This window comes from Urocitellus parryii, chromosome 1 (genome assembly GCF_045843805.1).
Source record: "Urocitellus parryii isolate mUroPar1 chromosome 1, mUroPar1.hap1, whole genome shotgun sequence".
In the NCBI taxonomy this organism is placed as follows: Eukaryota; Metazoa; Chordata; class Mammalia; order Rodentia; family Sciuridae; genus Urocitellus; species Urocitellus parryii.
The window spans coordinates 137,111,532-137,137,709 of NC_135531.1; the positions used below are offsets into that span (position 1 = coordinate 137,111,532).

At 45.3% G+C, this 26,178-nt stretch overlaps 1 protein-coding gene across 4 annotated transcripts; it reads right to left on the reverse strand.

Annotated features, from left to right (window-relative positions):
* Nucleotides 1–546: 546 nt before the first annotated feature.
* On the reverse strand, nt 547–25,336 carry Slc22a5 (solute carrier family 22 member 5). 4 transcript variants are annotated; one of them, XM_026400185.2, is made up of 10 exons: nt 24,726–25,336; nt 18,050–18,153; nt 11,159–11,313; nt 9,978–10,149; nt 8,781–8,907; nt 7,002–7,102; nt 4,963–5,177; nt 3,379–3,561; nt 2,242–2,377; nt 547–1,890 (listed from the first exon to the last, which is right to left on the reverse strand). In XM_026400185.2, the coding sequence occupies exons 1-10, from the start codon at nt 25,116–25,118 to the stop codon at nt 1,803–1,805; spliced, it is 1,674 nt and encodes a 557-aa protein (XP_026255970.1). In that variant the 5' UTR covers nt 25,119–25,336; the 3' UTR covers nt 547–1,802. The 4 variants fall into 4 exon arrangements, with proteins under 4 accessions (XP_026255970.1, XP_026255971.1, XP_026255972.1 ...); XM_026400186.2 differs by having other exon boundaries at nt 9,978–10,040; nt 11,140–11,313; XM_026400187.2 differs by having other exon boundaries at nt 11,159–11,200; nt 24,726–24,815.
* Nucleotides 25,337–26,178: the final 842 nt, after the last annotated feature.

The following is a 26,178-nucleotide window of genomic DNA, read 5'->3' on the forward strand; positions in this document are numbered from 1 at the left end:
GCCACACCTCTTGCTTTCTACCCAAGAGACAGAATCTGTTTGGGACTCACACCTGGAAATGTGAAGCGCTGACACCTGTGGCTCAGCCTTTGATGGATGGGTATAAAAGATAAATACTTCCTTCTTTTGTCCATGGTACAGGTGGTTTTTAGTGCATTTTATAGTCCTCCTCAGAAGTTTTGGCTGACTGGAACACGCCTGCCCTTGGCACTGGCCAATCTGATAATATAGCCCAGTGTGGGCCTCCTTCCCTCCCAGTTCTCCTCTGTCCCTTACTCCTGTTCCCTGGAATCTTGTTCCCAGATAATCTAACTGCACAGACATGCTGGTCTCAGGGGAACCCAGGCGAAGACACTATGTAGGAAGGCTGATGCGGTTCACAGTTACTAAAGTACAGATTTCTAGTACACAGGGATTAGATCTTAACCTTATAGTCTAATCCTTAACCATTGTCAGAATTATCCCAAAATGACAGAAAGAAGAGTTAGGTGTTGATGTGGCAAGGGCTCACCAAATTCTGGAAAACAAGATTGTAGGTAATTGCTATTATTTTAAAAAATCATTTTATTTATTAAAACTTTCTTATTTCCCAAGGCACTTCAGTAGCTTTCACAAAAATACATTTTTTAAAAAAAACCAGGTGAAACATATGCTTTAGGAGTACCATGGTAACATAATTAGAAAAGACAATTACATTGAACACAAAATATCTCCCAATAATGTTATGTGACTAAAATGAGCAACTCTGAAAGATTGTGAATGTGATTTACAATTCTTTCTTGTAATTTTCCCCATGATTAGGTACCACAAGAGGAACACATACAATCACATCTTTTTTTTTTTTTTTTTGGCACTCAGAGAAGTGCTAGTGGCTAAGGCTGGTAAGGCCTTGTACAGTGGTTGGGGGCACAAGCCAGGAAGCTAAAGAAGTAGCCTTTCCCAGGTCTTTGCTGAAGGGCAAATAACTTAAGAAGGAGGAGACACAACAAACAAACAAACAAAAACAACAAAACCTCTCAATACAGTTTCGAGAGGGGAGACGATTTCTCACTGATACACTTCCTTCAAACCACAGATAAGAAGCTCTAGTGGTGAGGAGGCTTGATTTACACAGCAGTAGAAAACACAGAGAGCAGACTTGTGGGCCTGACAAGCCCAGTGCTTTGATCAGATGTAAACAAGCCTGCTCAGCAGTCATAGTGTGGTCACAAATCACCTGCCCATGTTCTGCATCTGCTCAGAACTCTTCATCTGAATCACATTTACATTTCCCTAAAGCCTGTGCTCCTCCCTGCCATGGGGATGCAACATCCCAGTTAATGTCCTTTGTAACTGAGAAAAGGTGAGAAATCAAACTCCCCCTGTGGAATTTTTTTTTCCTCTTAAGTTCATCCTGTAGGGAAAGAAGGGAGAAAACTCAGACCTCCATTTTATCAGGGGCCTTTTCAGGTAGTCCAAGATTAAAATATATATCTAGCAGATGCCTCTTGTATTATTCCAAATCCTACAGGATCTAGTGAGCCATCGGCTTCTTAGGAAGTGTCATGTCTATCACTGTAATAGTTAGGACCTATACAAGTTGTCTGTAGGTAGCCATGGTGTCCCTGGAGGAACCGTATATATCCAGGATCGTATATATGCATCCTGTGAGTGGGTATGATGCTCATCCACGAGCAAACCAGACACAGGGTCAACAGAATAAACAGCAAAGGCATTTGTCACTGTTGGACTCGGAGCCTGCACAGCCACTTCTGACAAGATGCAGGCTTTCCTTTTCAGTTCCTCTCTCACTGGAGGTTGTGTTAAAAGGCTGTGCTCTTAAGGATTGTGGGGCTTTCTTCACCATCCTTCAACATTCTTGTTTGGCTTGGGGTTTGCCTATATTTTATTCTATTAAAATAAGCAAAACAAATGTTAGGAACAAATCTGAAACAGAAGCCTATCAGACTCAAAACAAACAAATACATCAGAAATGAGGATAACCTCACTGGGAAAGAAAAATCATACAGCAGATCTGAGATATTTTCTCCTAGTCTCTGCACTGTCCCAAAGCTGCTGTTGCCCTGGCAATGTGTGTGGAGACATGTCCACACAGGATCAGATTATTTCCATTCATAACCCTCTGATGGCTAATCTGGCCCAAGGTATTTGTGAGAGAAAGTCTGCTGGGGACTCCACTTCAAGGGGCTGACCAGGCCCAGACCCAGTGCATCCTTACTGTGAGGAAGGAGGGCTCCTTACCCTTTGACCCTTAACATCTGGTCAATGGTGTCGGGGAGAGGGCTGCCAAAGCTTTCTGGGAAGAACAAGGTGAGGATGGCTGTCAGGATGGTCAGACTTCCCATGAGAATGTAGGGCAGGAAGCGATCATAGGCACCTGTGGCAGAGCAGACAGAACCCCAGCCCCAGGCTGCAGTGAGACTTGGTCTACCTCTATTCTTTTTCACTTCCAGGACTTGTAAAGGGGTCACCTTCCTTGCTGGACTCGGCCCTTCCCACAGCCTGAGATGCCAGATTGGAATCTTGTACTTAGACACTCTCAGAACCCACAGCTGGCACAGGCATGCTCAGAGGGCCAGTCGTGCCCCCATGGTGCCAGGGAGAGATTCAGGGGAGCAGAGAAGCCAAGCCATGATGATTAGTCTATTTCTCAATGCTGTGTTTCCAAGGAACACGAGGTACTTGTCCAGGGATAGGAATAACTCTGCCACCTCTGCAGATGTGCCACAACCTGTTTGATTTGCCTTCAGGTGAGGCAAAAAGAATTTATTCTTATTAGGTCTATGCCACATGCTCACAGAGCACTCTGGGTATTCTTAGGGTAGATGCCAGTTCTCTCCAAAGGTGTGCTGGCTAGGGATGTGCAGGGAAACAGCAGCTGCCATGAGGAAATAATTCTAAGGAAGAGAAAACTGGTGCACAGCCACATAAAGTGACACAAGCCTGTGTTAAGTGCTCCAAGCTACAATAATCCTCAGTGTATCACACTCCTTGAATGAACATCTTTCCCTTCATCTTTCCTGATCCCAAGAAGAAACATCCCCAGTTAAGTACTCTGGCTCCCTAAACTTTTCTGACGATTCTTAGGATAAAGAAATTATGCTCTCTGATGGAGGGCCTATGTGACCAAAACAGAAGCAAACTCCTCTTTCTCATCCATTTTTTAGCTACTCTATAGGTAGTTTTCTGTTTGGAAGTGAGAGCTTCCCCCACAGTGCCCTGGGACATGACCCCTCCCCAACCACAGATCCATACTGGATGGATCCCATGTGCTCTGTGTGCTTGTTTTCCTGTGAGCAAGCCATCTCCAGCTCACATTAAAGCCAATTAATGCTTCTGTCCCATCACTCCAGTGTGCCCTTGGCCCAGGGAACTTACCAAGGTAAACAAAGTAGGGAGACAGGATGCTGCCCAGGCGGGATGCTGTGGAGCTGACTCCCACACCCATGTTTCTGACCACTGTGGGGTATAGCTCAGCTGTGTACACGTAGACCATGGAGAAGGCAGAAGTGATGCCAAACTTCCCTATCATCACCAGGACTGTAGCCAAGTAATACAAGTCTGGAGGGGCAAAGGAAAGAAAGTAGACACCAACTTAGGCTATGCTGCTGTTGAGAGTTCCATTTCCTTTTTTGCCTTGGGGTCAGTTTCTATAACTTCCTGAGATAAGGGGCCATACCCAAGATTTCATCCCAAGGTGGTTATTGAAAGGAGACTGGGGACCTACAACTATGTGGATATACACTGTCCTCAACTTAGAAACCACCAGATTAAGCTCTTCACAGCCCAATCGACCTGCCTTCTAGTGCAGAAGTCATTATGGACATGTCTGTTGGGGAGCTGTCTGTTCTGTCACCCCAGAACTTCAGACTGCAGGCGCTGCAAAATTAACTAATGATTCTAGATAAGTGGAGAACTCAACTCTAACTCATTTCATGGTTTCATTCTACTCAGACCTCAAAAACATTTAAAAACCATCTGAACTTTGGGATGATACTCCAATCTATCCTTCTTGCTATCTAAACAAGGAGACATGAGGGTCCCTCTGAGCTCAGATCTGAACCTCTACATCCATTCCGGGGCTCCACAATACATTCTCTGCTCCTATGCAGAAGGTTCCCAGCCTGATGGGACCTAAAGTGACTACCAGAGGATCCCAAACCCATGGGTGCACTGAGGACTCCAGGCATAGCGATGGACAGATGAGGGCCCACTGACTCTCCTAAAATGGGTCAGAAAGGGCTCCTCCCACCAATCTGTGGGATATGAAGACAATTTTAGAAAATCCTAACCATGACCTCTGGGGCCTCCTCTTCCTCTCTCCCTCTCAGTTCTCACTAGTTGGCTCAAGCACGCCCGTCTTTGCTTGTCTCTTCTTCCTGAAATGTTCTCCTGGACTTTCTTATAGCTGAACTGCGCCCTGTTTAGGCAGCTGTTCATGACCACTCTTATGTAAACTAGCTCCCCACTATATTTTTATTCATAGGAGGTAAGACAATCTGAAGAATAAAGAGCCTTTTATGTTTTCTCAACTAGGATGTGGGCTTCCTGAGGACACTAGTTTACATCTGTATCATTAGTACCAAGCCCAGTGCCTAGCCCACAGTATGTGCTCCACAGCATTGGTTGAATAAATAAAGCAGGGCTGGGAAACGTAATGGGGATGCCCCCCCCCCCACCATTCTGGAGAGGAAAATGAATATAAACACATTAACCTGGATTTAGAGTAAAATTAACCAACAGCTTCAATGGGTGTTCCTTCCCATCCCTTCAAATTCCTGGCCATAAAGAATGTTCTGGTCTCACTAGGTACTTTTTATTGATTTTCAGGTTAAGGATGCATATATGCAGGGGATCTGTGATGGGCTTCCTTTTATTCTCTGAATTAACTAAGGAAGGTAGTCTGGTAGAGAGTGGGTGACTCAATGAAGACCCGAGACTGCTGATGCATATGTTCCCTACCTGGGGGCACCAGCTGCACGAAGAGAAGGACACTGCCACCCAGGAAGAGAGCACTGGCCATGGAATAGCGCCGGGGCACATGTTGTAGCAGCAGCCAGGCTAACACGTATGCTGGGACTTCAACCACCGCCGAAAGAAAGCAGTTTACATAGATGTCTCCATGCAAGTTAGGAGTATCAAGGGAAAGTCCAAAGTAGCCCACTGCAATGGTCAGCCTGCAATGGAGTGCAGAAGAAAGCTGGAGAAGCAGTATCCACTCTCCCACCTGCACAACTTGAAAAATGCAATTACTTCAGGACGTTCCAAACTACCCTAAGCAGAGACTAGGAAGGCAGCAGTAGATTTAACCCCAAACCTTACTTTGCAGAAGAAAAGATAACTCCCCCCAGCCCAAGTGGTACAATGGTAAGTTCCTGTTTCATGTATTTTGAGAGTATGCCAAATACCAAGGGTCCCAGCCAAAGGACCAGATTTACCTCAATAAAAGAAATATTCCAGCCTGTATTTCAGCCTCAAAACCCCTGAGATGAAGACTTTAGAAAAGCCTATTTCCCTATTCTGTGAACCTCTCCAAACCTAGCAACTGCAGAAGGAGCTAGGGAATGAGTAAGACAGTAGACACCAAGTCAGGAGAGACAGGATTGGAAAGATAATATCAATAAAGTGCATCATTAGATAAAACATTTGGAGAAAGACCCCCAGCAGATGATTGGTGGTGACCAGCCAGTAAGGGCCTGGTCAGAGACAACTGGCACCACCCCCACTGTACTGTGGAGATAAGAGGGAGAGAGATGGTGGGGCCACAGCCTCTCATCTGCATGTCCTCCACTGTTTCCTGTGCCCTTACTGGGCCCTCTCCTCAGTAAGTATTCTCTGTTGATGACCCAGACCTTTATGCTGTTACCATGAAGGAAAAGAGTATGTCCACAGTTCCTGGGAAATTTAGAGAAGGGAGGAGTGGCTGGGTAAACCAAAAGTGGGTGACTCATCATGGGTTGGCATGTCTAAGGTGCAGGCTACATGCTAGTTCTGTCTTGAGGCAGACCTGGGAAGCAGTGCCCTGCCCTGGGGGACCGTGGCCCATTCCTTGGAAATGGGTGACTCATAGTGCATCCCAGTGAGCAAAATGACGGGCTCCCCAAAGCTGGTTGGTAGAGAGCAGTGGCCATGGAAGAGCGCTGGGGCACATGTTGCAGCAGCAGCCAGGCCAACACGTATGCTGGGACTTCAACCACCGCCGAAAGAAAGCAGTTCTCATAGATGTCTCCATGCAAATTAGGAGCATCAAGGGAACGTCCAAAGTAGCCCACTGCAATGATCAGCCTGCAATGGAGTGCAGAAATGAAGTCTGCCTCTGCCCTCCTCACCCATCCTACCACTATTCACCCAGGAGGCTTGGAGTCTCCTTTAATCCCAGGGTCTGGATATGAGAAAAAAGCTATCCAGACTCTCAGATGTGTTCCTTGTCTCTGGTAACTCACACATTCCTTCCTGACTCTTCATGAAGTGCCTTGTTAGATGGGATCTGGTGAGGACATTTAGGCCATGGCCCTGACTCCAGGATAGTCTCTGAACATCCCAGAAGGAGCATATCCCACTTCTACATTTCCAGAAAGTCCTTAGACGTCTCTGTAGCCTTAAAAGACAATGTGTCTTCACTCAGATCCTTCTTAAAAGCCCCAGCTGGCCTGCTCAGACATTATCTGTGAGTAGGTAGAAGGGAGCAGGGGACAACAACTACTAAGCAAGGATGCGAAGTAAGCAATGATTCACCTCAGGACGTGGGGAGATCCCCAGTGGTCCCTAGTTCTCAAACAGCCTCCACCACAGTTTTCATTCTCTTTTTCTGAGGTTCTATCACATTAAGAATTATGACATGCCCATTCTTCCATCCATCACAGGACACATCCCTTTCATTTTCTGATGACACAGTCTCAATTTGGATCTGAGGCACATCTGCAAATAAGAGGCTCAAGAGCCACCTCCAGAAGCTGATTGCCTTCCTTTACCAAAGCCTCAGGTATGTCTCACTTACGCACCACAGGATTATGGACATGATAGTGACTATTCGGATATTTCGAGTTCGGAACAGATCCAGGATGCGGTGGGACTGCTGCTTCTTGGAACGTAGGTCTTGTAACTGCAGGGACAATATGATTGGGGGCATGGGAAGGAAAGAAGGTTGAAGACTCAGAACATATAGTAACATAACGTAAACCTGGCATCATAGCTGTCTTACTTCTCACGAGTTAGGGAGTGTGTTATCTTTCTTTCTTGAAAAGAACAGTAGCATAGTGACGATTTTGGGATGCTAAGTCTTCCTCAGGTCTTTGTCAATAACAAAGACAATGAAAATGAGGAGTAAAGGGAGGTGACCAGTTCCTCAAAGAGCCCAGTGAAGTCGGAGGCCCAAGCAGACAGTTCCCTTGCTGCACCATCCCCATCCACCCATCAGTGGCCACATTCCAGGGAGGCCTCTAAGCATTCCTTCCTAAGGCTGGCTCCCTGCCCTCTGGGTCAGAGAGAGAAACTGGCTGTGCAGTTTATTGATATGACATTTTAAAAAGATTCATGTTTTGAGTCCTCCTACCATGTAGTTACTGGTCTGCTTCCAGGGGGAAAAAATTCAAATTGAAAAACAGGAAAATTGACCTGAGCTTCACCCAGAGTAACTTCCTATGAAATTCAGCACAGCCAAGGCCATTAATAAACCACATGTCTAAACATACTGATGTTGCTTTCTTAAGCAAACCCAGCTTTGGAGCTTGTTTTTCCCAAGTTAGCAGTTCAACAAAAGGTCAACTTTGGACTTAAAGGATCCCCTGAAATAGCCTCATTTCCTCAGAGATGCCAGTGGGGCTCATGGGTTCACAGAGACTGGTTCCTCACTTAAAAGTCACCAAGGCCAACTCATTTAAAAGCCTTCTGTGAAACACTCCTGCCCTAACCTCTGCTCCAGAGCCCTTTCCAATACGGGCTGAGTGAGAGCTGTTGCTAAGCCACCACTTAAGCTGGATGCCATCAAGGCTGTTGTTGGCCACTGGCCTCTTATAACTGGTCTCTCTTGAGCCTGGAGTCTGCATCCTGAGTCCCGAGAGTCTCTAACCCACCGGCTGCTCACACTTCAGCATGATTGCTTGAGGTTCTTCCCACAGCCAGTCCCTAGTCTTCCTGTCAGACCACAGACAGATTCCAGAACCATATCAGTCAGCATTTATAGATCCTAACCTCTTGTTGTAGTCATGAGTTTGAGGGAAATGTCTGATGCAGAAGGGCAGAGGGAGAGGGAACAGGAAGGAAAAGCAAGAACCAGGAACAAGGCAGAGCCAAGAATGTGTGTGAGAACAGGGTTTGCAGAAAAGTGGAGAAGGAAGAGATGGACTTCAGAAGGGACCTGGCTTCAAAATGATATGCAACAACTAACCACTGAGGGTGAAAAGAGGCTGAACACTGCCAATGGCAAATCTAGTTGTGTTTTTTTTTTTTAATGCTATGTGCTGGATTACCTTTATGATGACAAATCACCTTAGGCATGAGAAACAATGATTTCTTGAAATGCTGACATTGTGTAAGGTCTATTTCTCATAAAGGATGTATTTTATTTATTTTATTATATAATTGCCTAGAAAGTAAAATGTATGAAAACCCAAAAACCATGGGAAAGGAGAAACATGTTAGGCAGTTGGAAACTATTACTCAACTAATGAGTATTAAAACAGGGCATGTCTCAGGGAGACGTAGGGCTCAAGTTGGGCTGTGTGCTGCCATCCTCAAATCATGACCAGCGTAGCCCCCACTAGTTCCCACATGGTGCTTACCTCACTAGGGTCAAAGATGGTGGAGGGTGCAACAATTCCATTGATTTTGGCAGCTTTGCGAATGATCACCTCAGCCTCTTTGTATCGTCCCTGAGAGATGAGCCATCGAGGGGACTCAGGGATAAACCTAGAAGTTCAAATATAATCTCAGTGAGGCCTCCTGCCCAACAGCTGCCCAACAGACCAGTATAGTATAACTGGAAGTGGGAAATGAGTTTTCAGATCCAAAGTTAGGTTTGTAGAGTGTTCGATGTTCACAAATCAGAAATAAAGAAATGGTCCACACCCAGTAAACCTGAGGTGCGAGCTCCAGGGTAGGCTATGGTGTATAAAACTTGGAGGGCCCTGCACAGGCTAAGGGGATTCCTATACTGGCTGGCCATCTTCATTTATGAAGAGTGGTGGTGCCCCCTGCTGGTTCTAAGAAGACAGGTACAAGATGGGATCTTGAAGCCTGGCTCCTGTTGAGGGCTCAGCCAGTCCTTACCCTACTATATTCATTTCCTGTCCCTAGCATCCACAGAAGCTTCTGCACTGGCCCATTGATCTCTATTTTCTCCTTCCCCTTCCCCTAACTTATCCAACATACTTGGCCTCTGTACCTAGAGTAGCTTGGAGCCTTGGCACTCACCAAGACCAGGTAGCCCTACAGACATAACTAGGTCCCATGATGAGGTATTTTCTTTCCCACTATGCCCTGAAATCTTCTCCACTCCTCGTGGGCCAGTAATCTCATCTTCCCTGACTCTAAAGGGTGATTCCTCTTCACTCTGACAAATGGCCTCTTCTCTGTCCATCCAGTCTACATTGCATGGCCTCTGCACGGCCACCCTGAGGACATCACTTTTGGAGCACTCTCTCATCTCCCCATGCCGAGGGATGAGGCCAGCAACACACAGCCAGAACCAGGGCTCTGTTGTTCTGGGGTCTGAGAACTTCCTGGAGGTCACACTAGACCCCAGCTTCTCACAGCTACTTCTCCCCACACTTAGATCAACCCAGAACTGGGCTGAGAACAAGTCTATTGATGTCTAGGGATTGTTTTGTTTTGGTTCTTCCAAGTGTGAAGAGAGACTCTGAAACAATATCAATAATCACACTTCCTGTCTCTGGGAGCCCAAATTTGAGGGCTGCTGCTGCCCTCTAGTGAAGGCCAGATGGAAGCCACCCTGCTGGAAAATACAGGGTCATACTCACCACCAGAGCGCAGCACACAGCACTCCGGGCACAGTCAGTGCCAGCAGCAGCATCCGCCAGTCTCTGATGAAGTAAGCAAACAGTGGCAGCACCATGAAGCCAAAGGCATAAAATATGCATACTCCTAACGTGGAGAATATAATACGAATTGACTTGCCAAGAATTTCAGTTCCTGATCAAAACAAGGGAGGAGAGAAGTTAGCACTTTAATTTGGATCATTTTCTTATTAATCTTCCATGGTATCAGTTTCAACATAGAGACAAGGAGGCAGCCAGAATTATTTCTATGTTCCCAAACCCTAGGGAGGAGATGGATTTGAATCCAGTCCAGTCTGACACACTTCTGGGAGTACCTCACTGAGGCCTCTCAGCCCCTTAGCCATTGTTCTATTGTGAAATGTCACCACTTTGCTCAGCCATATGCTAAAGATACCATGTTAGCGCCTTTCAATTTCTCATATAAGGAAGAAACCATTAAAGACAAAGTCATTACTAAGTCCACACATGCTGACTATTATCCTTTGAGGAAAAAATATTCTATTATATGTGAAAAGAAAAAATAATCCTTTCAACAATATAACCCAAGGAACTCAAAGATTTTATTGCTGGAGTCTGATTTCTCCAAACAGTGAGACAGACAACCTTTTCGGTGAAAACAGGCTGGACTGAGCAAAATCCTAAAGTGTGTCCTCTGAATCAAAACCTGAAGGTGACTGAGGCCCATTTATGCTCATCCACAGACATCACTGGCCACAGTGCTCTGCAGAGGTGGCAGTTCTCTTCCCCAGCAAGCCTACCCATCACAGCCCTTATTCCCTGGCATGCCTCCATCTTGCTCCAGCTACCTCAGTCTGGGTAGTGGTAGGCTTTATAAAAAGGATGTTTTCTGGTGAGTTCTAGCAAAATGGCAAAAATGACTAACAAGACCAAGGTGCCACACCTTGGAGGTCAGCAAAGAACCAGAAATCAGAAGTCAGGCTATTGTGCCACTGGGGATCCAAGGCTGGTCACTTGTCTGGCTTAGTTTCCTTGCTGATAACTGGGTTCACCAAGAAGCTCTGGCCAGTGTTGCTAAAGACCATTTCCCTTTGAGGAACATCAGAGCTGTCTCCAGAAAGGCAGGTGGTAGGATGACAGTGAAACACAGGATCGAGTACTCAACTCCAACTTGATGGCCATACCCAGGACAAATGCTGCCACGTAGTTGGAGATCTGGCCCATGCCTACAAGGACAAACAGCACAGTAAACATCTCGAAGTTCTTTGAGAAGATCTGTAGGAAGCTGAAGCCTGTCTGCATGCCCATGGTCACGAACAGCACATTCTTCCGACCAAACCTGGAAAGGAATGGAGAGTCATAGAGAACCAGCTGGGATAGGTAGCAGAAGGGGGGGTTCCATCAAGAGAAGGGGCTATGGGCAGTGTTGCCAGTGTACCCAGTGCCCGTACAGTCCCAGGTTCCCAGTCCCCATGCTGTTACTCCTCCCCACTTCCCAGAACCAATGTGCAGCCTGGACACCACAGTCATTCAAAAGGCAGTGCCACAATTATGATGATGACAGCAGGGGACTGAAACACATCAATTATGCTTAAATCATGCATTCACAATGACGTTTTAAAAAGAATCATATCATCTACAAACAGTGATGATTTGATCTCTTTCCTTCCTATTTTTCTTTCTTTTATTTCCTTCTCTTGCCCAATTTCTCTGGCTAGAATTTCTAGTGCTATATAGAATAAGAGGATGAGAATGTTCATCCTTCTCTTGTTCTAGATTTTAAAAGAAATTCTTTCAGTTTTTTTCCCATTCACCATGAAGTTGGCTTTGGGTTTGTCATATGAAGCCTTTATGATGTTGAAGTAAGTGCCTTCTGGCCCAAGTTTCTTGGGTGTTTTTATCATGAATGGGTGCTGAAGTTTGTCAAAGGCTTTCTCTGCATATATTGAGATGACTATTGTGATTTTTGTCCTTGATTCCACTTATGTGATGAATTCTACTAATTGATTTGCATATGTTAAACCGTTCCTGCATCCCTGGAATGTGGCCATGATGTATAATCTTCTTAATATGTTGTTGAATACAACTTGCTAATATTTCATTGAGAATTTTTGTACCTAAGTTTATTAGGAATATTGACCTGTAGTGTCTGTAGTTTTCTTTCCTTGATGTAGCCTTATTTGGTTTGGGTATCAGGGTGATACTGGCTTCATAGAATGAATTTGGAAGTGATTGGCTCCTTTCTATTTCTAATAATTTCAGGAATATTGGCATTAGCTCCTCTTTAAAGTTCTTGGAGAATGCATATTAGAGTTCATCTGGTCCTGGGCTTTTCTTTGTTGGAAGGGTTGTTATTATTATTATTATTATTATTATTATTATTATTACTGTTTTGATCTCATTACTTGTTATTGGTCTGTTTAGTTATAAACAATCCTTTTGGTTCAATTTTGGCAGGTCTGTACTAGTCTAGAAATGTATCCAATTCTTCTAGATCTTCTAATTTATTGGAGTTTAAAATTTCAAAATAGCACCTAATTATGGATCTTTCTCTTGGTCTACTCAGGCTCACACATTAATATCTTTGGGAAACACACTCAGATATAGCCAAAATAATGCTTCACCAAGTTTCTACCCAATGTGATGCAGTTATCTTGTATAAACTTCCCAGATAAAATCCCTTCCCTAGAATTAGCTTTCTACTCCTCTTATACAGTCTATTTTTTTTTTAAATGAGAATCTTATTTGGGGGGATTTCTGCTTTCAGGATTTCAACATTCAGTATTTTAATCTTAAAATTGTGATTTTTTTTCAGGATTTTAGACTTTAGGAATTATGGCATTTGGGATTGTGTCTTTGGGATTCTTCCATGAGGAAGTAGTTATTTTAAGAGTCACACTAGTTAGTTTAGTGGTTACTTATGGGTAAGGGAGGGTGCTGTAATTGAAATGGGGCACCTGGACAGGGCTTCTTGATGAACAACAAAGTTCTATTGCTTGCTTTCATGGGGGTTACAAGATTATTTTTGTGGAATAATTCCTTAGGTCACACATTTGTTTGATATAGTTTTCTGTTATCTATGCTCATTTTAAAAGTACAAGTTGATGTTTTGTTTTGTTTTAGGTGGGTTTACTTAAAATAGAGTATCACAAATAGGAGGAAGAGTCAATCTAATGGGAAGCTTACATCTATGGGGCACTAGCTGACACCCACCTTATTCAGTGAGTGTACTGAGTATCTATTGTCCTAGGCACTGGGGACATTGCTTAAAAAAAGATGCACTGTCTCTACCCTCGAGGAGCTTATAGTTTACTTGAGGAAAACATCAGTCACACTTTCATCAACAGACAAACTGCTGAATATGCAATTACATACCCAGACAAGTGCACTGAAGAAATGGCTCCCAGGTCCACAAAAGTTCAAAAAAGGAACTCATCCAGAACTGGGGTGGGGCTGGGGACTGGGCATTGGGGGAGGGTCTCCCTGACAACAGGACAATGATGAGTCCCAAAGGGAAAGTAGCTGGTTGAAAACAGGGGATTAAGGGTATAGAAACCAAACTTTCAAAGATACTCAGTCTGGTGTTGAAGGGAGACCAATATATATCCTACGACAACACTTCATCTACCAACTTTTAATAGGTGCTATGAAGGAAAGTCACAGGAACCAGAGTATTGTAAACCTTCTATCCTGAGGAGCCCTGGGGGTGGCATGGGGAACACTATAGACTCTGAGAAGGACACACACCACCGTGGCTGGAGGGGCACAACAAACATGGGCTGGCATCATCTATGCCCAGATTTCAGAGGGAAGTAGGAACCAGACTGCATGAGGCCTTGCAGCTGTGTAAGAGAATTTGGTGTTTTCCCTCAATGTAACAGTTTTTTGTTTGTTTGTTTGTTTGTTGTTTTGATTGTTACAATTCAGGCAGGGGGTGCTACTAGCACCTAATGGGTAGAGGCCAGAGATGTAGCTAAATAATCTAAAAGCCTAGGAAAGCTCCCCACCACAAAGAATTATTTGGCTGAAAACATTAATAGAGCTAGGTTGAGAAACCCCGGTGGAGAAGGGTTTCCACCTGCATTGTTCTGTAATGAAGGTGCTCTACACACCAGTGGAGGGGAGGTGACAGCAAACTAACTACACAGCACACTGGTATAACCTCTGCCCCACTTCCCTATCCAAGGTTCCCTAAAATGGTAGAGAAAAGAAGGTCCAGGAAGCTCTTAAGCAGCATCAGTCCTTGGCATTTGGGGACTGTAACTAGAAAAGCTTGCTTTTATGCTGTATGCAAAGTGGTAAACACATACATTTCTACAAAAACCAGGACATATGAGTGCTTCTCAGTGCTGTGTCTCTCATGATTCATAAAGATGACTGAATAATGTCAGATAAAAGGCTTTGGCAACCCAGGATTATTTAAATTGCTCTTGAACTTCAGACTTAATCATACACCAGAAAGAAGGATAAACCTTTGTCCCATATCAAGAGTTACTGTTGAAGGCATGACTCTATTGCTCTTAGGTAATTTCTTTGGCTTGCTTAGAGGTGGTGAGGTCAGAAGTATTAATCCCACAGAGGACTAGGACTTCTCTGGGAGTACAGACAAGCTTAAGGGGTAGTATTTGGAGCTAAAGGCAGAGGCTACAGTTAGATTAGCCACACTTTAACTATTTTATTTCCTGGACTTAATTGATTCTACTTAAAAGAAAGTTCTGCTACCAAAAATTTAAAAAATGTTTGAAATGCAGTATGTTAGCCTCTCTATAGACTAAGGTGATCCTCCACATACTCATGAATTTTGATTCCCTTGTTTCCTTGGAAGTAGACCTTTTGGAAACTTTCCTCAGGTGACCATGGTGTTACATGGTAAGCAGGTTCTTAAGATGACCCATAAAGATCTACTTCAGCCATGACACAGTTGATCCAGAAAAACACATCAATTTTCCACTGTGAACTTGGGGAACTAGCTCCTCCCTGTTCACATTAACACAAGTCCTCTGAGCCTCAATTGCCACTCCACTCCAAGAGAGTTTCCCCCATCTCCTAAGCTCGGTCCTGACCCTCCCCTTCTTACTCTGCACTCTCCTCTGGCCCTTATGTCTATGTTTAGGGTTCCAATGAGGGAACTACATGTGACAAATTCCCAAATACACTTCTCCAGCCTGAACCTCTCTCATGGTGCACCATACCCATACATCCAAACACATACTCAATTTCTCCACTTAGGGGTCTCATAGTCACCCCCAAATTGGTATGTTTTGATTAAACTCAACATCTCCAGAAGATATGGTTCTCTTCCAGCATTCTCTGTCTTAAAGAAGGGTACCATCTTTCACCTAGTTAGGCAGCCAGAAACCTTCTTCCTCTCCCCTTCCATTCACTCATTAGCCAAATCTTATTGACTTTACCTCTCTACCCCCACACCCTAGGCCAAACTATCGTCATCTTTTGCATGAACTACTGTGAAAAAAATCTCTTAATTTGTCTTTCCACAATCCCTCCTGCTTCTCTTCAATCCTTCCTCCACAAGGCTGCCATATCTTTTTAAATTTTTTTAACTTGATGGACCTTTATTTAGTTTGTTTATTTTTATGTGGTGCTGAGAATCAAACCCAGTGCCTCACACATACTAGGCAAGCACTCTACCACTGAGCCACAACGCCAGCCTTGTTGTCACATCTTTAAAAAATACAAATCTGCTCACTACACTCGTTCAATAGCACCACACTATTCTGTCACTGAAGCCCAAACTCCTCACCATGGTGTGCTAAGCTGTGCTTGATCTTTTACTCAGACTCTGCCTGCCTGGGAGCCCTCATTTATATACCACTCTGTGTGTTTCTACCACACAGAACTTTTTTTTTTTGTTTGTTTTTTTGTTTTCCTATTCCTAAGCCTCCTGTCTAGGCTTTAGTACATGCTGTTCTTCCTGCCCAGAAATGCTCCTTCTTCTCTCTACCTTTTCAGTAAGCTAATTTCTACTCATCTTTCAACTCTCAGCGCATGCTTCATTCCTCAGGGAATCCTCCTGTGACTCCCCCTTTAGACACTTTGCAGCACCCTGTACTTCTCGGTATCACTCCCCATGGCCAAGGATAACAATCATTTTCTCATCAGTAGTAGGGTACATTCTGCTTTGCTAGAAGGTAAGTTCTAGGAGAGCAGGGCCTTGGAGCAGTAGTCCACACAAATTGGAGGATCAAGACTATCTGGGTCTAAAGCTTAACTTTGACCTTGCTGCTGAATATCCTTGGGCACATACATTATCTAACCCATGTTTTACTTCTCCACTTATAAAATGGGAATAATGATAGTTCCTACTTCCTGGGGTTATTAGGACACAATTATTTGGTTTTCTAAAATAATCCATATAGTACTTATGACAGAGTGTGGCACGTATTGGGCACATGTTTGTTAAACCAATAAATAATTAGTCAATGCTTAATACTAGATAAAAGATGTAGAGAAGTGAAGGCCTTTCCTGGACGAGGGCCAGTGTCTCTGACCCAGCTAGAATCGTCAGTCTGTGGTCATAGTCTATTGAACTCTTTAATGCTTACTGGTAACTGCAGTTAATCACTAGATGACACTTTGGAAAAGATAGATTTCGTGAGAAATTCACATAAATTTTTCATGAGGAAAGACTTGACAATAATCCATAAATGCAAATTATGCCAAAACATTACCCTGAATTTGTGCCACAAAATAAAGCAGAATTGACCCTAAGGGAAGATGTTCTCATCCTTAACTTCTCTGTGGGAGCCCAACCAGCCAGGAGGATGCTGGTTAACCTTTTTCCTGGGTGACACACTGATTCTGTGGGCGTTTCCTTTGTGGCACTGTGGCCAAGGACTTGCTGAAGGCCATTGTTTTCAACTTCAGGGTTCTGTGACAGACCCTGAAGCTTCAGAGAAGTAAATATAGCACAATGGACCCCTTGGTGGGTGGGGGAGCTTATAGATAGTCCCTAATATTTTGCACATATTTCTTTTTTTAAAAATTTTAGTTACACCTGATAGTACAATGATCTTGACATATCATACATTTGAATCAGATGGGATATGATTTCTCACTTTTCTGAGTGTACAGGTTGCAGAATCACATTGGTCATACAGTCACGTATATACATACAGCAATAATAATGTCTATTTTATTCTGCTGTTCTTCCTTTCCCCCCTTCCCCTCCCCTCCCCTCCCCTCCCATCACTTTCTCTACCCAATCTAATGTGACACACTTCTTTTTTTTCCCCTCACATCGTCATACATGTATTCTGTATAACAATGAGGGTCTCCTTCTATCTTCTGTGCAATTTCTCTTCTCCCTCCCTTTTTTGCACATATTTCAGTGTTTTTTTTTTTTTTTTTTTTTTTTTTGATACCCTATGCCAGAATGGACCTTGAGTTAAAAGTTTTAGAATTGGGTTGTGGTTTGATCCTTAGCACCATATGAAAAAAATGTAATCAACAAAATAAAGTTATTGTGTTCATCTAACTACAACTAAAAATATATTTTTTAGAAGTTTTAGAATTATTCCAATACCCTGCTTATGACAAATGTGTAAACAAAATATTTGTTCTTCTTGTCTTATAGTAAGTGCATAACCTCAGGCCTCTTAGTTAAGGGGCCTCTGCTGGCTGGTGAGATCTCTTACCTTATACAGAGAATTCTGGTTTTCTTGGGAATTCAGAGGTAGCCACCATGGTACCACCTACAGATATCCAAGACAGAACATTTGCCTCTCCCATCTCAGTGACATCAGAGTGCCAAATCACCCAATGAAAGTGAGCCAGGCTAGTACAGAAGTGAATCATGGCATAAAAATTGGTCACTGCATCATGGATACACTCTGCTTAGATAGATCAGGTTTCTTTTCTTGGCAAGAGTTAGAGAGAGGGGACGAAGAATGTTAGCCCATTTGACTTAGTATGGAGTTTATACCAGACACAGCTTTCTGTTCTTTTAAAATATAAGGCCCTCAGCTGAGAGAATAGTACAATCTGAAATCAAGGCCAGGCACGTGCTACTTGCTTGGTGCCATGGTGCCCTGTAGCTGCAGGGGGCAGACACTTACCTGTCTGAGAGCTGCCCAGAAATGAAAGAGCCCAGCAGCACACCCACAAAAAACAAGGAGATGGTAAGCGGGGGCTTCCAGTCATCTTCACACACCAGGTTCCACTGAAAGAGGAGCAAAGGGATATATCACTCACCTCTTTGAAAAAAGGTCTTAAATTTAAGGTTTCTTGGAAAATGAAATCAGGATGTTCTACATTCCTGCATGATCTGGTGTAAAAACTCACCCAGGCAATGGTCACTTGAGCAGCAGAGCAGACAGCAGGTGACCTCTCCCTCCCCATCCTGTCTTTCATAGCTTGGGCTCCATTATCTTGCTTCCATTGAGGAAGAAAGAGAGGCAGGGAGTAACATTCTGCCCAAATGCCAAACTCATGTAGCAAGTTCTCTTATGCTCATGCCTAAGATGTGGACAGAGTCCAGACTGTGGAAGAGGCAGAGTATGCTTTACTCAGTGGGCTTCAAGCCACTGGAGGGGTGAGGGAGCAGTGAGTCTAAAGGTCAAAGCATCCTACAAGGGTCTGAGCACAGTGTACACCATCTGACCCACTCCCTTAGCTCTGCTCACACTTCCAACCTGGGCCAATGACCTCTATCCTTATATTGACATTTGGAGCTAGAATCCAAATGCTATACACCAACAATACTAGGCCCAACTGCAGTTGAGAGCTCTGAGCTGGGAGTTAGGAAACCCAGTTTTAAGTAAGTTTCACTCAAGTGTTAGCTTCTTGTCTAACCTCAGACAAGTCCACCCTACCTCCCACAACACACACACACATACTGTGCCTAAACTTTCCTGTTGTAAGACAAGAGATTGAGGTAGGGAACAGGCTATGCTGCTCAAGTTTCCATACATAGTGTGTGACTCCCTCTATATTATTACTAGGAACAAGAAAAGAGATCTGCAGGCAGGAAGGAGTACATGGGGATTAAGTTAGACACAGATTTTAGGTTATCCCAGCCTAATGAACCAAAAGAAGAAAGCAAGCTGAAACAAAAAACTTTGGTTCCAAGAAAAATGTTTTCAGAACAGAGACTGCGCATGGTAGTAACCTTTGCAGGCTTCTCACATGCACGGTCACCCTTCTGGGAATTCAGACCCTTGCCAGCTTGGCACTAGGCTACTGCCTGCCTTCCATGGAGCCTGCTGGTTCCCAAGTAACCAACAAAGACAGGAGGAAGGTATAGATCCTGGAACAAAGCATCTCTTACAGGTCAGCAACAGAAGCTGAAGCAAGTCTGCTCTGCCCTGTTGGGCTGTGTGTGCACATAGCCTCTGCACACCTCCAGAGGGGTTGGATGTCTGGGCACAAAGAACACTTGCAGTGACAAGGTTCTCCCAGGTGCTGCTGTCTCTCCACTTTGGAAAAACATTTGCCTGGATGGGCTGAGTATGGTGATGATTCCCAACCCAGGGAAGAACTGGGGTCAGTGAACACCCAGATGTGGAGGAAGCCTAGCAGGAGTCAAGGACCCTGAGTACCTAGACTAGAATGCTCAGGATGCTACAGCCTTCCCACCTGTGTACCTCAGTGATGTCATCTCTCTGGCAGGTAGAAGAGTGTCCTAGGGCAGGTCCAATCACCCATGGCTGCTAAAGCCAAAACTGGGACTAGTGGGGAGACAAAGCTGAGGGAGTCATGACAGGGTGCCAGCCTCTAAACTTCAGGAGTCAGATTATGGATACTGAGTATGCTGGGATGTTACTTTTGAAACAACAAAGATGAAAAGAAGGATTCAAAGCCAACAGCTATTTCTCAACAGGTCTACCACAAGAACTTGGGAGTGATTCAGCTAAGATAGACTAGAGATGTCACAGGCTTCTGCAGTGAGTTCTGGTGTTGTAGACCCCAGGTGGGTCTCCACAAAACAGGTTTCCCAAGAATATAAGACTAGCAAGGCTGGGGGACACCCGAACCCAGGGCAGACGGCTCTTCAAAGGACAGGATGAACACAGACATCTTGGGATTGGCCTGGAGCATCTCAGGCTCCTCATTCCCCCTCCTCCCCTTGGTACAGCCTGTCCTAGGTCAAGGCAAGTGCGTAAGTTACAGTGCCCTCTAACCACCACTGAGTGCCCTTGACAACTCTCAGAGTCTGGCTTTGGGCTCTCTGGAAGCCAACTTACTTTAAAGTCTCTTTCTTAGTGACCACAGGGGGATCTGTGAGTAGGGTCAGGAAAGGTGATAGGTCTCAAAAATGAACACAAAGAGCAGGCATGAAGTTGGTCCCACCAACCAGCCAATCAATCCATTCACTTACCTGCCAACCACCAGACAGACTTCAGTGGACTCTAGGACATGGTCTGAATCCTCCTGGGAGTGGGGAGGGGGTAAGAAGCCAACAGAGTCTAGGCTAAGTAATGTGTCTGTGAAGGAACATAGTATTCTATACTGAGCTCCCCAACTACCTAAATCAGCTATAGAACAGCTTTTTGATGTCTCTACTTGGCTCGTGGGATGGGCTGTATTGGCTGATAGCAACAAGTGTCAATGTTCAGACAGAATGTGTGGATTTGAGATTTGGGACCCAAGTCTAGCATCATTACCCCTCAGCTGGGTGGGCTGGGAAAGCAGGTCCAACTTGAAAGAATCTGGGAGCAACTTTGGTGAGGGGCCTAGACTTGCTGTTCTTCCTGGTCAGAACTGAGCCTTTCTAGCAATGATGGCTTCAGAGTTATATATATGTATGTGTCCGAGCTTTTCAAGTTGTGCACTTTAGATATTTCATTTTCTTTATAAATGTATGCCTCAAGCTGTTAAACTTTTTATGAGAGGGAGAACTGCATCTCTTGTACCTTGTATGTAACTGGCATTGCTTCTCAATTATGGGATGTACAGAAATAACATAGTTCCCTGGGACTAAATGTTCTTACCTCTGAACTTGCTGGAAGGGAAAAGAGATAGGGTCTGTGCCCATAAGGTGAATATTCTTCCCTGAGATGTACCTAGGCTGAGCGCATCAATGGTCAAGCACACTGGTAGGCACCGTGTGTTACAAAAGACCACGTATTCTTGTCCTGCCTCCCACTGAAATTAATGGTGGATCCTTGCCAGGTATCATGGCACAAGCCTGTAGTCCCAGCTACTTAGGACATGGAGGCAGAAGGATGATTTGGGCCCATGGGTTTGAGACCAGCCTGGGAAACATAGAGAGACTTTGTTTTTAAAAAATAAATTAATACTAGATCCTTGCCCCTTGGCCATCAGGGCAAAGACAAAAAAGTATTTGCTACCATATCCTCTACAATGCCTGGTGGTGATGCCCTCTGTGGAGGAGTAGCTCATGAACTGTTTGGTACATGAGTGAATGAGCAAATGGACAAATAAAAGGGCTGCCAACATCATAGTATTCTTTGAGCTTGGTCCTAGGTCTTGTCTCCTCAAAGTCCAAATGAACCCTACATTTCAATCTCTACAATAAATTCTTTTGTTTCCTGACCCCCTTGCCTGTCAACTCTCAGAACCTGGACCCAGGTTGATAGTTCTGAGCTAGCTAGAGAAGGGGCTCAGTCTGACCACTCATGGCCAGATGGGTCCACTATGATTAATTGCTGGGGGTTGGGGAGAACACGGGGTCTAGCAAGTGGCTTCTCAGGTTTGCCATAGGGCTGGTAAAGGCATGGGTAAGGTTCTGTGCTTCCCCTAAGAAAGTGCAGCAAAGGCACAGGTTTCAGGTCTCTCTCTCTCTCTGGTCTTTCCAACCTAGAATCAGTCTGGCCCAGCTTCCCAGGGTGCTGGGTTTTTTGTCCACATAGGCTTGTGGATAACAGTGGGGGCTCTCCCATCTCCCAAGACCATCTAGGCATGAAACAAGACTGAAAGAAAAGCTAATTCAGGAAAAAAGAAAGTGAGTCAGAGTCCTGCCAAGGATTGGGCCCTGGGGTTTCTGGAGAGGAGGGACATGAAGGGAGCAAGGTGATGCAGAGGACTGCCAGTTCTCAGCTGAAGGAGCCCCAACTTGTAGGTGCCAGAAATTTTAGAAGTTTCTCAAAGACACTTTCTGCCTGCAGGTTGTTTTGGGCTGTGTTGAAATCAAAGAACAGGTAGGCCCTGCAGCCTGAAAAATTAACCCAGTTCCCAGAGGAAGGGGACAGCCCTGGTTTGAGAAGCACTGAAAGGTGAGCTGGATGATTGAGGGGCCAGAAGAAGGGTCTGCTAGAAGTATGTGTATCATTAAAACACTCATGAAACATGGGTGCATAAATCTCTTTCACTTCATAGTGTCCCCTTCTTTCTGCTCATCCTAATGCCTTGATCCAGATACACACAACACCAAGCTCTAGTCAATGGGGTGGAGAATCGCTCACTTTTCTTTTAAAACATTCTAGTCAGTCCTTTTGGCTTCTTCCAAGTTTCCCTTCTATGAATTAAACTAGCCATTTTTCTTAGTTCTTAAATTTCAGATTTCTTAAATTATTCATTAAACTATTCTGTAAAAACTTTCCCAAATGGAAATTTCCCCTGCATTCAATACTGTGTGGAGATAAGGGAGATGCAAAGTTGGACTGTAACTTGAAAAAAGAAAAAAAGAAGAGCTGAGGTTTTAGTTGTCTATCAAATATGAATAGATACTCAATACTAGTGTATTACAAACACCTCTATGTTTCCTTTGGGTCAGAGGGCAGGCTTGGAGACATTAGCAAGCATGGGACTAGCTGCAGCAGTCAGCAGGCCTGTCTGGGTTGAAAGATAATGAGCCTTAGAACAAGTCATCAGAATGTTGATGAAGCAGCTTCCAATAGTGACTATTCCCTTAAGAGAAACCAGCAGCCTTGAACTTCCAGTCAAGCATTCCAGATCCCAAACAAAGAGCGAGGTAAAGCATTAATCTTGCCTCCCTGCAAATACTGACCTGTAAGTAGGTAAAAGGGCACATAGCTCTTGCGAAACTGCTTATACAGCTAAATGAAGTCTAAGCATACATATATAAAACAGTTTGACACTGACAGCAAAGTAGGGTCAGAAGGGTCAGGACAATTCCACATAGCTGGCCACTGAGAGCTAGCTCATCAGTGATATCACCATTCTGGGGAGAAGGTAGGATAGGGACAACAAAGTAGGAACAAATGACTTAAATAATTCTGACCTGATTCTGACCTCAGGCCTCCCCTTTCTTTGGGCAACCACAAGTAGAATTTGTAGGAACTCCTAGATCATGGAGCCTGGCTTCCTTCTGTGATCTATGCCTGCAACCCCAGATACAGACTCTGCTTTCACAGTTTTCACTGGCTTCCGGGGAGATAACAGACACACTTGTGAGTGTATAAAACAGAATTTGGGACAATTTGAAATTCTGATTCTTTGTGCACTCATGGATCACAAAGCAGTAGGCTACTTCCACTTAGTGACTCTTTTGTCAAGGAGTGATGCTTCAGGACACTGGAAAGATGTCACTACTGGAAAGATGTCACCTAGTAGGGTAAGAAATCCCAGTGGGGCTTACTTAGGTCACATTCCTCTTACTTTTATATGGAGTGAGCAGATATAGGTGCTGACGATGTCAAACTTCTAAATAATCACAGAAAACACATATGTGCACACAGTGAGTCTCCTGGGGCAATTCTCAGACTCTACCCTTGAAGAGTGACAGCCCTCAGAAGCAACAGACCTTGGCCTTCAGAGTCCCTGTAAGGGTTTTTGATGCTCTAGGAATATCAGTACCTGCCTCCAGCAGGGTTTGATGCCAGGCCAGGACCCATGACTTCTGGCATCATTCCTTTCCCTCTGCCCTCCTGCTACATTTTCCTGCGACTGCCATTTGAACACTCTGAATTCATTCAGAGGCAACCTCCTCAAGGAAGCCTTCCTTAACCACAAATTCCTAATCTGACATGCAGTGAACCTAGTGGCCCAAAGCCTATCAAGGAGGGCTCTTTTCATTGACCTGCTTACTCAGTGCTACTGAGACTCCAGGGAATTAGTGTAATTACCTTAGTAAGTCTCAAAGTACATCCACATGCACCATTACCATCAAATGACTATGGGTTCACCTGGGGACAGATAAAGCTACCGAAAAGGAAAACCCAAGGGGCTGGAGAATAAGAAAGGTACTGCCTACCTTCAGTCCCTATGAACAGGGGTTAGTTATATGCTTTCACTAAATCTGGCCAATTATTTTTGACTGAATACATCATCAGGTGCATGGGTCTTTAAAAAGGTACAGCTTCCCATGGGCCAAAGGAAAACAATTCTTCACAGGGTATGCCCAGACTGTGGAGGGAAGACAATTTTCTACATATGCTTCCTTTAACTTTAAAAGTTCTGAAAAGAATAGTTATTTCAATTTTTCTCTGAACAGATGCCAAATGGCAGGTCAAAATGGTGACAAGTCCTGACTCCGCTCCTCATCATTTCCACTACCATCTAGAGAAAAGCTGGATCACTCAGCATCTTAGAGCATCCCCCAAGGGCTGCCAGGGCCTTCTTGGTTCCATCTCCAATGTGGCCATCAGGATTCAGGGCCAGCCTGACACTCTTGTTGTGAGGGTCATGCTCTGGCTGGAAGTCAACTCCTAGGTACTCCTAAGCCACCTGGCTGGAGGATGCTCATCACCAGGGTATCCTGTGTTGAAGGGAAGGTGACAGCGTCCTGTGCACACCTGGGGGGTGGGAGGGTTCAAAGACCACATCTGTCTGCTCTGTGTCATCAGACCCTGGTGGGGGGCTGCCACCCACCTCGGTCACGATGGTGGACAGGTAGATGTCCTGGCTGAATTCCCAGCCATCCAGGCAGCTCTCCTGCTCCAGCTGCTCCAGGTCCACGTCGCGTCCCGGTTCCAACCCGAGCGCTGAGAAGTTGGAGATGGTAGCTAGCCGGTAGCGGCGGCAGCTGTGGGGCACCTGGCGATCGTCCTGCAGCACCAGCGGGATACTGTGGTTGCGCCACGCGCTGCTCAGATTCGCGGTGTCCGGCACACGGCAGTGGTGCTCCGGGGTCCCCGTCAGAAACACGACTGACATACCGTTGAAGCCATTGGGGATGATGCTGGCACTGAGCAGGAAGAAGATGAGGCGCTGGAAGGGCCCCCACTCGCCCAGGAAGGCGGTCACCTCCTCGTAGTCCCGCATGTTGTCCTCAGCGGCCCGGGGACCACTGGGGACACCGCGGCGCGCGGGGGCGGGGCGCTGCGGGCGTGTGCGCACCCGCCGCCCGAGAGAACCAGCGAGCGAGGAACGCACCGGAGACCCCCCTCAGACTCGGGAGGCTCGCGAGCTCCCGCTGTCGCCGCCACCGCGGCCCGGGCGCCGCGGCCTGCCTTACATAGGGCGCGAGGCCGGGGCGGGTTCCGAGCCTGGGCCGCGAGGCTCGCCCCGCCCCCGCCGGCAGACGGTGCGGCAGGCGGGGGCCGGGGGAGGGTGACGCGGTGGGCGGCCTCGCGCCGGGTGCGCCCCAGGCAGGGGCGTGGTCTTGCCTCCGGCCGCGCGGGCGGGGCTTCCGCGGTGCAGCCACCCAGGTGGCCGAGCCGGGCGCCGCGTCTGTGGGTCTCCGCTGCCCGGAGAGGGAAGGCGACTGGCCTAGACTCTGAGGGACAGCCCTGCCCTTGACATGGCCTATGTTTATGAGAGTGATAGATTATTCTGAAATTGGGACGCTACCGCAATAGTGAGGCTAAAGCAAGGACTTCATTCTAACCCCTTTTTGTTTTCTCCTTTCCTTTTCTTTTTCCCTTCCCCTCTCATCTTCCCCGATGCCTCCTGCATGCTGAGCAGCGGCTCTACCACTGAGTTACAACTCCAGCCCTTCACAGGCCCTCTCTAGATTTTTGTTCTGTAAGAAATCCTTTTGTTGAAAGGGGTAATACTGGGGAATGATTTTGGCCAAATTATATTTGTTATATTGTGGGCATGGATGAATATGTAACAATACATCCCGCTATTACGTACAACTATAATGCACCAATAAAAAATATGGAAAAAAAGAACACACTTTTAAAAAAAGTCATTGTGTTGTTCTTTAACTTGTTCAAACAAATGTAAAAATTTAACTTCAAGATCACTAAGGATCCCAGCCCAAGAGTAAATATTCCCCTTGCAGATTAGTTATTCTTGTACAGTTAACTGAGGAGCTGACTGGTAATTAAAAAAAAAAAACAGCAATTAAGTGATTCTAAAGCAGAATTGTCTAATA

Excerpts from the sequence above, each read along its gene's own strand:
- Slc22a5 (XM_026400185.2), bottom strand. The coding sequence starts at position 25,118 with ATGCGGGACTACGAGGAGGTGACCGCCTTCCTGGGCGAGTGGGGGCCC. Across the intron at positions 11,314-18,049 it reads TCTGGGCAGCTCTCAGACAG|GTTTGGTCGGAAGAATGTGC; the intron begins GTAAGTGTCTGC and ends ATTCCTTTCCAG. Across the intron at positions 8,908-9,977 it reads CTGTGTGCTGCGCTCTGGTG|GTTTATCCCTGAGTCCCCTC; the intron begins GTGAGTATGACC and ends TTGAACTTCTAG.